At 25.4% G+C, this 14,784-nt stretch overlaps 1 protein-coding gene across 2 annotated transcripts in view; it reads right to left on the bottom strand.

Annotated features, from left to right (window-relative positions):
- Window positions 1-6,026: 6,026 nt before the first annotated feature.
- The window catches only part of Cmtr1 (Cap methyltransferase 1), a 39,254-nt gene continuing 30,496 nt past the window's right edge, over window positions 6,027-14,784 (bottom strand). For both annotated transcript variants that reach the window (XM_043045612.3, XM_043045611.2), the window contains exons 21-25: window positions 13,712-13,803; window positions 12,655-12,771; window positions 9,471-9,580; window positions 7,724-7,832; window positions 6,027-6,268 (exon numbers count right to left, since the gene is read on the bottom strand). In XM_043045612.3, the coding sequence (XP_042901546.1) occupies window positions 6,112-6,268; window positions 7,724-7,832; window positions 9,471-9,580; window positions 12,655-12,771; window positions 13,712-13,803 (585 nt within the window). In that variant the 3' untranslated portion in view covers window positions 6,027-6,111. The remainder of the gene's footprint in view (window positions 6,269-7,723; window positions 7,833-9,470; window positions 9,581-12,654; window positions 12,772-13,711; window positions 13,804-14,784) is intronic.

The following is a 14,784-nucleotide window of genomic DNA, read 5'->3' as shown; positions in this document are numbered from 1 at the left end:
GATTACGAATAATGATCGTGAACAATTTGTCAGTTAACATGTTTTTCAAATCTTATTTTACTATTCATATTTACAGATTATACTCCTCAATTTAACCTTGACTTGCCATCTCCTGTCATTGCACCAACCACATTTCATGTATACACTTTGCGTAATCACAAAAATTAAAAATCATATACGTTTCATAAGTATGCGATTTTAAAACTAAACATAGTGATACACTTTCACACAGTTGAATTACGAATCGCAATTAGTATTTATGTGATTTAAAACTAAAACATTTTCATATCAAATATTATGATTCATATTCATGCAATTTAAAAACCAATATTGTGATTCATGTGACTTAAAATTTATTCATTTCAATTATTCTTATTCAATTTAAGATTAAAACATCGGGATTCATATTCATACGATCTTAAAATCAAACATCGCATTTTTTATTCATGCAATTTAATTTAAAAAGTTGATAATACTAATTCATGAATAAAATTTGAAAAAAGTTCTGTATGTAGCCTAATTATAAATTTAACACATTTGTAACATTTATTTTCAATGTTCACACAAATAATTTTAAAAGATATCACCTTTTTGAAGCTCCTTCTGTAGCTAAATAATAGTCCAAATTTGTGCTAAGAACTGAAATCTCTTTTAATATTGTCATGAAATGTAGGTATTTTTAAAAGTATGTCTCATAATGTTGATAAGGGTGCGTAGCGTTTTTAAAAAGTGCTTAAAGGTACTTATTTTCGTTTTTAAAAATGAGATTTTTTCTTTACCATATCATTTCCTCCCCCAGGAATTGGGGAATGCAAAAAACGTGGTTTTTCACATTGTTCTATTCAACGTTTTCACCATAATCCATTTCGGCATACATATCTCATAAATTCGGTTGTTAAATATAATTTTATAAATAACTTTTATTCAAATCTAAAAAATACACTTGATAGCCTTTTTAAATGATAGTTAAATTAATTATAGTTTTGAATAAAAATTTTTTTACATATTTGTATAAAGTAATTATTAATTTAAAAAATAGAATGATCCATTCAATATTGAATGTATTTAAAATTGTGCATATATTGTTTTTATGGTGGCTAGTATAATCAAGAAAAGTATCCTTTGTCAGAAACAAGTTATCATGATCATGTAACTTAGAAAATTATTTTGCATTTTGTTAACATATATATGAAGAACTTTCAACAATATGAAGGGAAAAAAAAATTTTAGTGTGCGTATCCTAATTCTATTTTTTTTAAAGGCTTAAAAATGTTTTCTGAGTGCTTAAAAGGTGCTTATTTTTTGTTGAAAAATTTGGCTACGAATCCTGTTGAAGAATTTTGGTCATTTAAATTTTAATATGCAAGTATCAAAGTTTCAGTTGATTAGATTAAAAAAAATTATATCAATTTCTCATTTATGAAAATTATAATTCATAATTTCCTAAAAGCAGAAATTAACCACAATAAATGAATATATGACTTTTACACTTTTCCGTACTAAAATTTTTGATTCTTTTATACAGATTTTTCAACAGATATACTAATTTTTCTGTTTTTTAAAATATTTTGTGATAAAATCATTAAAGATCAATTCAAATGATATTAATTTATTAAAAAGATGTTAAAATATATTTGTTTAATTTGTAGATCAACACAGTTTTTCGGCATAATTTATTTATTTGGAACTTTTTAAATGTACATTTTCTCTTTTATATATATCTGAAAATTAATGAATTGCTATTATTTAAAAGCAGGTAGTTCAATTTATCTACCAAATATAAAGCTGTGAATAATTAGGGCCAGTTATTCTTGTAACTTAAAATCTTCGTTAAGAAGATGCTATATTCTTACTGAGACAAATTGACTATTTTAACCATAATGATTAACATAAAACTTTGCTATGAAGTAATATATGCTGATAATGGACCTCATAATTAATTAAATTTTCAATAGCACATTCATCATTAATGTAGTATATGTAATGAAAATTGTTTTAGCTATCAAGGTTCAGTTTTTAATCATCCCATAACTAAAAACATAATTTATGTGTAATTAGATTAACCTTAGATCTGTTAAGCTTTCCGATGCTCAGTGAGAAATCTTAGCTTATTGCTAATGTTGAATAGGAGATTATAATGTTGGTTTTGCAGCCCTTAATGTTAAAGATTCTATCTCTATATCCTAGTAATCTTGAACTTTCATAAGGTAAAGTAACCAACAGTAATTTCAGCTTAATTATTAAAAACTGATGGAATACATGAATTTATAAAACTGTGTTTATGAATAATTGTGTCAAACATGAATTAGTGTAACCCATAAAAATTGAGCATAAATGTAGTAGTATAGAAATGTACTTACTGCAGTTTCAGTTCCATTAACAAGAACCATCCTCGGTATCTAGACAAAATCATTCGGTATTTAGACACAATTTATTTACGTTTTTTGCCTTAGTTTATTGAAATTAGTTTGAAAAAAGGTTAACAAAATTTTTATGCTTCGATTATTTTTTAAAAAATCGTAAGAGGCCAGAGGTTAAACGCTCTTACAATAACATCCATAATTTTAGATAAGTAGCTCATTGGAGACATTATAATGGAACTCACAAAAGGCTTTCAATTTAAATTATCACTTTTTAAATACCTAGATGCAAGTATTGCATTTCAACCTGCCCTGCTATACCATTAAGCTTTTGAGATAAAATCACTTTATACTTTGAGAACTTTATCTCCTTCTATTTAAATTATCAATGACACTTATCATTATTTTCTTGTGAGTTTTGTTAAATATAACTAAAGATCAATTTTTGCATTAAGCTTACAATACTGACAATTTAAATGATTTAAGAATGTCATTTTTCAGTGGTAAATATATTCACTCAATTTAACTAATTAACTTAATATTTTATAATTTATAGGTTCTAATATTTTTCTCTTACTTTGAAGTATGTTTTATTTAATAATGAACTAAACGCTCTTTGATTAGCAAGTTATTATTTTCTAGGATTAGTTTGTAATTTGCCCAAAATATATAAGCATTTCTCTTAAAATATATAAATGTGGAGTTTTCTACATTTTAAAGTTAAGGAAAACAACTTTAAATATTTCTTAGTTAAATGCTTTCTATAAATTTTATTACATTTTTAACTTAATTTTAAAAAAAAGGTAATTTTGAAAAGCTGATATCAAACTAAAACAAACCAACTTACCCTTTACCTAATGATATAATTAAATTATTATTTTTCTCTTAAGGCAATAATTATGTTTATGATCTAAGGGGAGTACTTCAAGTGAAACTAGATACCTATGTTACTATTTGCCACATATGTTATACAGTAAACTCTTATTTATTCAACAAATAGGTGAATTTGCGAAACAAGCCATGAATTAAAATCTGTCACATTTAATAATAAAGGTCAATTTTTTATTACACATAGAATATATTTCTTTTTTTAACACGGGTTATTTAACTTGTTTTCAAGGAAAAAAGTTAACTGTTTTTTTCCTGGTCCAGAAAATGTAAACTAAATAATTAGTATTTATAACTTACAATTTGTAATTTTTTTACAGAATTGCTTTCAATAGTAAAAGACAAACTACGGGCATACAAAGCTATTTCGTTCACTTACAACTATTCTATAATTTGAGAACTAACATTATTTAGAAAAACATATATTCTCAGGGATGAGATTAGCCGAAAGGCAAAAAAGCTGAATTTCCACAATAGCAAATTTTACGCAAGCGCAACCCTTCAATAATAAATTCCAGACAGTTTAAGGTAATAAATAATGTGTTGACATACAATTGTGTACTAATCTATTATTATATAAATGACTACATTGATACTTAACATTTAGTGAAAATAAAAATTATCAATTGAAAAAATAAAGCTGGAAATTATATTTTTCCTCAGTTCACATAAGAGACACTTATTACTTGAAAAACTACCTTGTTTAGCAAATTAAAACTACTGAGAATATTCAATAATATTTCATTTCTTTTAATAAATACTGTTATGTGATTTATAGCAAAAATATCAGTAATATTACTTTTTAAATTATATTGGAAAAAAAAACTTTAACAATGGACCGAATCATTATGTTCATATTATAGTCTAATCTTACTAGAGCCCTTTAAAACATATCGATAACAGTAAAGTAGAAATATATAGTAACTCCTTAACATAAAAAAATTGCTATTTTAGTTTGAAAAATTACATGACAATCAGCAAGTGTTTAGATAATTGTATTTTATTTGATAAAAATTTTGCATTTTATAGCATAAATAACAGCAATTATAAATAAAATTTTGATGATGAGTTAATTAACTCTTTTCAAAAAAAAAAAAAAATTAAATTAAATCCCTTTGTAAGTGATTGCTTTTGTTTGCTATATCTTTTATGTTTGCTATATTTAGTCGTTAGTCCATCTTCAAACATCTTGTGACAAATCCTATTTTTTCTTCTTTGCAAGCACAGAATGTAAGTTTTGAATATATTCCCTTCCAGTTTCTCTGATGTTGTAACACTTACATATATTAATAATCGTTGTTAGAAAAACAGTTACCTTTATAGTAACTAATTAAAAAATAAATTTTACTTCTTACAAGAATCGCGATAGTTGAGCTTAAAATTGCGTGAATATGAATAACAATTATGGATTTTGAAATCACATGAATATGAAACTAGATATACGATTTTGAAAATGAGAAAATACAAACTGGGATATAGAATTTTTAAAACGCGCAAATACAAATCACGATTCATAATTTTTAGATCGCATAAATACGAATCATGATGCGCAGTTTTTAGATTGCATAAATAAGAATTATGATGCATAATTTTTAGAATGCGTGAATGCGAATCCCAATGCCTTATTTTAAAATCACGTATAAATACGAAAATCGATGTTTGATATTATAAACTGCATGAGCATATCAAGACATTGAATTTTAAACTTGCGTGAATACGAATCGCTACATAGGTTTTTAAAAAGGCATAAATACGAATCACAATATCGGATTTTTAAATCTCGTAAACAAGAATCGCAACGTACAATATTCAAATCGCGTGAATAAGAATCGCAAAACGCAAATATGAAAAGCTATGTTTGATATTAAAATCGTGTGAATAAGAATCGAGATATTAGCAGATTCCAGGCTCGGGACCTGTAAAAGGCTTGTCAGAAGCAGCGTCGTTTGAACTACAAAAATCGGATCTATCTGGAGGGCGGGTAAAAAATTCGGAAAATCTTATCTGCTGCGAGTAAAAGGGGAGAAAATAGTTAAAATAAGTAAAAATGAGAAAGGATTGGTAGCTATGTAGTTTGAATTTTCTGTTTCTCTTTGAAAATCGGTGAATTTTCTGAAAAAGCGAAATATTTATAAAAAAAAGTGAAATTTTTAGAAAAATCTGAATTTTTGATAAAAAAGCTGAAATAAGAGATAAGTGAAAAAAGCGGAAATCCGCTAAAAAGCGGAAAAATCTCATCCCTGTATTCTGATTGTTCAACTGAGCATTTTTAGTGGAATACACTCCCAGTTTCTATGAAGGGAATATATTTCAGTGCATTGTGCTGTTATCTAGTAGAAATTCTGAGTATTTTTCTGAAAACAATACTAAGTAACAAACCTAGCCAATAATTCATTGGGCCAATATTCACCAATCTTGGCTCAACAAGGTTATAAACGCCCAATATGTGACGGATATAGAAATGTCCGATTCACTTGATATTTTATAGCCACTATTCAGGCAATGTTTACCCTATATAAAATTTTCAAATTCACCCGATATTTTATTTCCCTTATTTACCCAATATCGGCCCTATACATATTTGTAAAGTTCACCTGATATTTTAAAGCCGTTATGTGTGTTTCTTGTCATATCATATGTTTCTTGTTCTAATTTCATTGTTTGTTTTTCTGTCTATAGTTGTCTTTTAATCTGCCAATATATTACTAGCTTTAAAAATGCAGCCCAAGTTTCTTCCATTTTATGTTAATTAATGTTAACAAAATACAAATTTCATAATTTTTTCATCAATAACTTTATTTTAATATAATGAATATTTACAGATGAATATTTCCTTTTCTTTCAAATATTATAAGTAACAGAATTATCTTTGGCGACCCATTAGCTTGTTTAACCTATTATTTAAAAATTCCAGTAGAATATGCCCATGAACGAGGTTGTTTTGGCAATCAACATTTTGTTCTGGAATAAGTCTTACTCCCCTTTCCCAATTCCAAAGTATCCGCTTAGAAAAACAAGACCTGAAAACAATTAGAATATTTATGTAATTATATTTTTGAAATAAATATTAGTAAAAAAACACTACAGAATATTCAAATATACATGCATCTTAAAGGGAAATCTCTAACAAATAAAGATTAAAAGAAAAGAAATATAAGCCCTATAAAAATAATAGAATTTTAGCAAGATAGCACTAAAATTTTATCATAAAAAAAGTTCTAATATATTAAATATTAATTTAGTACGTTAAAAAAATGACATGAGACACATTAAAGGTTATAAACTATTTTACAAGGCAACAAAATAATTTTTTTAGTGCATCAATAATTTGTAACTATTAACTCTCTTAATTTTTTTCTTCTTCTCTAAGTTGAAAATCATCAAAGCCGATGCTATTTTGGATGCTTAATTTCGGGTTACCTCTTGTTTTGCTGCTGAAATTTTTTTTAAGATTTAGAAATTTGAAATTAGTGAAGACGTAAAGAAAAATGTACCGGGAATAAAGAATTAAAATTTTATTGTAATTTCGAGAATAGTTAACTTTTAGTATAAATACTATGTGGGCTGCTCTACAGCACACACAGAAATGAATTATAAAGTTAAAAACTTGATATGCTGAACTGTTCAAATCTTATTTTTGAACTTAAAATTAGCTTTTTCAAAATTTCTATTTGTTCAAAATTTATTGATTGTACTTTTAAATGCTTTTCTGTGATTTTTCTCAATTTTTTTTAAAAATTTCACATAACTTTTCCAACTATTATTAAATAATATAATAAAATTTCAATTAGTTTTGCTGCACAAAAACTATAATACTTACAAACTTTAAATTAAAAACTATAGAAAGTACAATGAATACATGAAAATAATAATAAATAATGAATACATGAAAAAGTACAAAATAAAGTTATTGCAATTTCATGAACTTTGCAATTTTTTTTAGTTTTTTTGTTTTAAATAATTATTTTTTACCCTTTGTTGTAAGAGAATTTATTACTCTTTCTTGAGATCACTATTTTATAGGCACAAGTTTTAGTTGATGTCGAAAGTTAATCAAAGGAGAAAAAAAGAGAGAGAAATAAGATGTTTTCAGAAATAAATTTGAACATTTACATTGAAATTTTTAAAAATAGAAAAAACTCAATTCAAGAGAAAGAAAACTTATTTTTTTTTTGAACTGTTATGATAACACAAGTCTCACTAATAAATAAAATTACATCTAATTTTTTTTTTTTTTTTTACATTATATTATGTAATCTAAAGTTTACATTTTTTTAAAATCCAGGTATTTGTTCTGATTAACATATTCAAAAACTGTTACAAATAATTAGAATAATTAAATGATGAGTGTAAAGCAATCATTGGAGGTTGGTGAGCAAAGCAAACGGGGGACAAAGCCTCTTAGTATTTAAAAAGAACTATAAGTATACCTAATAATAACTTATTAATTTGATACATATAAAGCTTAAACTTACTGAAAATTAGCATTTGCAGCATCTGTTCTTTCAAAAGAAGATACATTCCTTCTAGTATTGAATAAATACTGTCTTTGATTTGTTTTGCTAAAGGCAGTAATCCATGGTTCTGTAAGGAAATAAAAAAATTTCTATATAATTTTATAATTAGCTAAACTATTAAATATAAATTATTATGTGCAGTGCGAAAAAAATTTTATCCTCAATAACTTTTATCAAATAGTCAACATATTAGGATTCAATATTAATGGTTCGAAGGGGTGACCTATATTCTAGTAAGTTAGGGTAGGCAATATTGTAAGTTACGAAACCACACAAAAAATGAACTTTCTCTGGAGGAAAAAAAAACCATACCTTTCTTTCAATGGATTATGATTCCTGACCCCATAAGTATAGGGGAAAGCTGCGATCTTGAAAATACGGTCCAAAAAATTTGGACTCCTTAATTTTTGATTAAACTTTTTTATCGGGAACTTATTCAGCAAATCGGAAATTTTTTACATACAATTATAAAACTAGTTTTTTTAAAGATAATTCCATACAAAAAATAATATTTAATTTTTTATTATATAATTTAATAATAGTTCAAAAATTTGGAATTGCAAGGTATATAAATTTTTACATCATTTTAAAGAATGTAATTTTAAATGGCAAAATACAAAATTGGTCCAACAATTCCTGAGAAATATAGTTTTAAAAATGTCACATATTTAAAACTTTATTTCCTTAGCATTATAAGTATCCTTTAGTATTATTCTTTAGTAAACTATTTGTTTATTTTATATTAAGTGCATATTCTCCGTTTAAATCAATTATCTATTATTTCTCTCAAGAACTGAGCAAATACTCATGAACATCAAAACACATAAGATACATAAATAAAGAATGCACATAATTGATAAGCTTTTGGAAGCAAGTTAGCATTTTATAATATACTTTTATGAATGCTAAAAACAGAGAAAGGAAACATATAGTCATGCTGCTTTTACACTAGCATTACAAGATGATATTGAATAGCTTTATTGTTATAGATTATTTCTCATATTCATTAAATTTAAAAGTTTTCTAATAAAAATAAAGATCTAAAAAGATATTCTTCTCATTGTGAGAAACTAAAAAAGTTTTGAATTGAATACAGAAACAAATCAAACCAAAACACAGGACGCTTGTAAGTATATTATTACTAACAAACTATCAGGCAAAACTGTCGCAGATCATGGAAAACAAGATTTTACTATTGTAAGCATAATTATTAGAATTGATGAGGAAGAAGGTTTGCAAATAAAAGTAAATACTTTTTATAAAAAATTATAAGTCTAACTTAAAATAGGATTTTTATAAGAAAAATCAAATTATTAAAAGTTAATTGGTTTTTACAAGATAATTTTTGAAAAAGCAGAGTACTTTTAGGAACAAAACTTTAACATATGATCTGACTAGTTAGGTTACAAAACAGTGTCAATGATCAAAATAGAATATTGTGCTAATTTGGATTAAAAAAAATTTTTAAAAATACAATTAGCTCATATTTAGCTTTAAAACATTTACAGACACAATAATGTTCAAATTTTTATTTTGATTAAACCACATAAATAAGTTTTCATAATATTGTTAGTGCAAATAAATTAAGGGAAAAAATTGTAATTGGGGAGAATTAAAGTTATTGGAAAGAGTTTTAATTTATATATTTCATAAATTTTTAGATAGGCTAGCAGTTCATAAATCAATGAATCAAAATAATATACACCTGCTGTAGTCTTGAAAATTAATAAGCCGGTAGGTAAAATATGTCGTCCATCTCCCAGGTCAAAACATAGCCTTGGAACTGGAGCATTCTTGATAAATTTCATGCTTAATCTGAAAATTATAGTTTATAAAATACTAATGCACAATACAATGTTAAGATAAATGCCAAATAATACTTTTTTACAAGTACAAAATAAAATTTAAGATTATTCTAAATATTTTATCCAAGATTTGAAGAAAAAAAAACAGATAAAATATGTCAATATTTATCATGGTAATGAAAAGCTCGATAACAAACAAAACATAAGTTGTAAGACAATAACAATTAACAAAGAAAACGAATTATTTTTCAGTTATTGTTGACAAATTGATAAGAAAATGAAAAAAATCAGTTGCGTAATACAATGTCAGCACCAGCTAAAATCCTGAATGTTAGAAAAATTATTTTTGAGATAAGCATATTTAAAAGTACTTTTTTATTACTAAGTAGTAAGTTTTCAGTAAACTATGAGGGCAAAATAAAAACATATATTATTCTAGAATACTTAGGAAGAATATAAATTTTTGTGTTTCTGGCATGGCACCAACCATACATAAAGATAGCTTTCATACAAAACAAAAAAAAATATTTTGATGGATACACTCTATAATCACTAAATAATAGAAGTTAATAGGAATCATGATATAATGCCTTACTTTACAAGATTTTATATACTTAAAAAATAGATCAAAATATATATTACTAGAAAAAATATATTGAGATCTTAAACACAATGTTTCCTCTGCTGTTCAATTTAATTATTTTTACTAAGGCAATACAAATTTGAGCTAATACACAGAGCATAACAGTTATTTCATGATTCAATTTCCATAAAATTTTAAGTTTTATTTACCACTTAATTGCTCATTATAGTTTTAACATTCTGCCGTTGTTCTGAGTAAAGATAAAAGTATATAAAAAATTTGCAAAATTTATTTTAATTATTTCGAATCCAAATAAGAGTTAAGCATATCTTTTGTTTGTAAAAATTTTGAGAATCATGAAATTCATTCATTCATTTAAATTTTCATTTGTAATCAAATTTCCATGATTCTCAGCTATATTCTACACAAATGCTGATAAGTTGTGACTAAAATATTTCACCTCAAATGTGAAATTGTACAGATTCTTTACAGAGGCATTTCCAGTTTTTCTTTAGATTCAAGATAAAAAAGATAAAGCTTTCATAATCACAGAACGGAATAATGATTTAATACTGTAATTATAGGGGTAAACAAAAAAAAAAATTAGAGTATAAGTAATTTATCATTATTGTGTAAAAAACTGTGAATTTTTAATGAAAAAATTGAAAATATTCAATGTTCTTCAACAGCCATAGACTTTTTTTTATTGATGTTAATAAAAAGAATTTTACTCAATCTTAGATGAAATGACATATAATTTTAAAACAAAATCAGAAAATATTTAAACAAATTTTTTAAATAAATAATTATTGAATTCTCTCCTTAAGCAATAAACACCTGCAAAACTAAAACTGATGAGTCGAAGTTGAGCTCCAACTATCCCTGATTTTTTTTTTTTTTTTTGCTGGTTTACAAGCAAACAAGGCTTAATAAAAAGTGGTACAAGTTTGTTCCAAATTGAGGTTGCTAAATTTATTTCGTAAATATAAGCCTAAATATATGTATCTTCATTTTAGCCTTTTAGGCAAAATTATATTTGTTGAGAAACATTCGAAATCCTCCATGAAATCCAGCAGATGAAAGGCACAAAAATCATTAAAATATTCAAATCATAAAGAGTTAGGGTCAAATAAATATACCCCCAAAAATTAAGTGAGTTATGAGTTCAAAAATATATTAAAAACATAAAGATTTAAAGAATTAACAAAAACGAGAAATGTATAAACTTAAAAGTTCATTTACTTAAATTCACTACTAAATACTTCCCACTTCATCCACTCAGCTTTTCAACAGTAAAATCTATTTACGATTTTCTTAAAACTGAAATCGTTATCGCCCCAATAACGTTTTCAGATGCAAATCATAACTGAAGATATATATATATATATCTTACTATTCATTCACTCATCTCTTCAATAGTCAAATTCAAATCTATTTATCATTTTATTAAAACTAAATTTTTTTCTGACCGCCAATAATGTGTGCAGCTGCAAATCACCCTGTGGGAGAATTTTTTGGGGCTTTCTGCAACAAACCTCTCTAGCTCTAATATCTTACTGGAAGATACTTTTAATAATAACTAATATACATGTTATTAATTAAATTTAAAGTAACAGAAATGCTGTAGATGAAAAGAAAAGCCGATTTGAATACAATAAAATAGTTTTTTTTTAATGAATATGTAATGTTTTTTTCTTTCTAATATCATGGGCGATATTCTCACATTTTGTAAGAGGAAAACACACGAATTTTTCTTTTTTGGCATTTCGTAAATCATCATCACATAATAAAAATAAATTAAAAATCTTAAAATCAGTAAAAGAAAGAAAACCATTTTTTTTTTTTTCCCAAAAGGGAATAAATAAAAAAAAATCATGAGCATATCTTCCCCTCTGTTGCATGAAAAAGGTATCTCTTGAGTTTAATTGTGGAGGGAAAAAAAATATTTCAGCAGAAACGAAATTTTTTGCTACAATGTTCTTTACTTTTCATTCTTCTCAAATAAGAATAGAAAAATTAAGAACATTTCTTTTCCCTCTGATGAGTGAAAAAGGCATCTTTTAAACATAATTACAGAGAGAAAAATTTTTTAAAAATTTTTGCAGAAAAGAAAACATAATTTTTTTACTTTCTAAAGGGAAATTCTTTCTTCAAGAACTCCGTGACAATGAGTTCTTCAAGAACTCCGTGACAATGAGTTCTTCAAGAACTCCGCTCCGCGACAATGTCGCCGTGATTCTGCCACGGGGCCAAAGCATATATATATATTAAAATTAATGCCTCTGTGTAGCTGAACAGTTTAAATGTAAATGAAATTTAAAAACCTATTCTATGATCGTAGATTTTCTTCCAATAGTGGATAAACAATTCATAGATATTTAGGAGTTTACTAGATTTTATAATCTATAATAAAATTAAATTTTTTAAATTTATGCACAAAAAATTAAATAATACAGAGCAATTTGATAGAAATACATAGCTTTAATTGAATAAGAAAATACCTCTGAAAAATTTGTTCAATATCAGGTAATTGCCACGCCTCTTTGACTCTTAATTTAGTGTAATCAGATTTGCTTGGTTTAGATATAGCTTTCACAAATTTCTCAGCAAGTGATAACCTGAAAACGAAAGGCAATAATCATCAATATCTATAACAGAAAAGTAAATTTGTTACTTTTTTCAATTACTAAATAGACAATATATGTAGAGCTGGAATAAATAAGAATTGAAAGTTACCATAATTGCTAAACCTTTTCAACTAATAATGGAATTAAAAATTATTCTTGCTCTCATAAAAGTAAGAAATCAAGTTTAGCAACACCAAAGTTAAACAAAACAGCTTTTTCGTTCATTCATTGAACAGTTACTTATTGAAATATGTCAGTAAACTTTTCTCCTGTATTATGTAAAATCACTTTTTCCCTACACTGCATTTCATAGTTAGATCAAGATTGTTTTCTCAACACTAAATTTTATTTTAAACAAAATTTTAAATTAATCTAAGTAAAGTGGGGAAAATGCTCAATAAATTAAGCATAATGTATATGTAGGTATGAAATTTAAATTGAATTCAAACTTTTGTTTGAATTGATTTTTTAAAAGCAATGTCTGTGTACATTCATAAATAGATACAACAGATTTACAAAATTAACCGAATATACTTTATATAACATGAAAATACGTGAATAGAAGTTACAGATTGATGTTAATTTTCACAGCAAAAGAAAATCTTAACTGCAAATGGTATTAAAAATTTTATTTTATTTATTTAGTGTTAGTTTATGTATTTTTTCACTGTTTTTTGGAACTCCCTTGTAATTAAATCTTTATTCAGAAAAAAAAAACAGAAGCAATACACTTAAAGTAATGCCAAAATTTATTTCTAATTATAAAATAAAAATTTATGTCAAAGCTTCTATTGCATTTTTTTTCTTCTTTTGACACCAAAGCATAACATTCTATTGGATTACATGCACAGAAAAACATAAATTTGAACTTTACAACGTATAATAATAATAAATACTCAAAATAATAAAGTACATTTTATTTTATTTTTACCTGTCTTGAAAATGAAAATTTCTAACATCTTTTCCTCCCAAATACATAGCATCAAAAATATGAAGGCATGTTATTTTTCTTTGAGCCCTGCCCTAAATAAAATGTGTTGGAGCAAAGTTTTGAAAACAAATAACACAATAAAAAAAAATTCTGCATAAAAACATAAACTCTTAATCATAGTAGAATTTGTATATCAGAGTAAAAGTATAAATTTTAGAAAAATAATTTCAAATTATTTAATGATAGATTATTTATAATTTTAAATTTCAAGAAACCAAAATAGTTAAATCTAACCAGAAATTTGGAAGAGAAAAATATAAAGAAAAAATGAAATTGAGTGTTTACATTAAGTTTAACAAAATTCTGAATACCTTTTTAATTCCTACAAAATCTAAAGCAGAGCAGATAAGAACAAGGAAGTTAACAATTTCAAATATTAGATTCATTATTAGAGAACTGTCATTATTAGCCTAACATTTACTTAGGCTAAAGAACTTTTCTAATAATATAATAATTTTTACTAATAGAGATATTTCATAAATAGCATGCTTACTTAAAATTGCTCTATACATAAACAAGATCTATTGTCAACATTTACAACAAGCAAAATTCAATAGCTTTTAGAGGAAGGTATATATAAAAAATTTCTTTTCGTACAAAAGCTAATTAATAACTCAAAACTATAAGACAAAATCTGCACACTTTAAGATTTGTAAGGATTCACAAATTCAAATCAACTGAGCAAAGGACTTGGTTCCTATTGGTTAACAAATTCATGAAAGAAAAATGGGATCTCAAGATGTGGACTGATAAATATATACATGATTCAAGAAGAGCAGGTGTTGGGATATGAAAAGAGAGATTTTTTTAATGTGAGAAAGGAAAGATGGACAGTAATGGTTACTCTGTGATCCCAAATTAATCAGTTAAAAAATTCTTAAACCACGTTTCTAATTATACTTTCTTAATTGTAAATAAATATGTTCTCTTATAGAATTTTATTAATCATCAGTGGAATTTATGCTAGCAAAAGTAATTCGTAAGTAAACAGTAATAACGTAAGTAATTCGACA

Source organism: Parasteatoda tepidariorum, chromosome 6 (genome assembly GCF_982258835.1).
Source record: "Parasteatoda tepidariorum strain Cologne lab strain chromosome 6, Ptep-v5.0, whole genome shotgun sequence".
Lineage (NCBI taxonomy): Eukaryota > Metazoa > Arthropoda > Arachnida > Araneae > Theridiidae > Parasteatoda > Parasteatoda tepidariorum.
The sequence above is the reverse complement of the archived record's forward strand: the minus strand, read 5'-3'. Positions and strand labels throughout refer to the sequence as shown.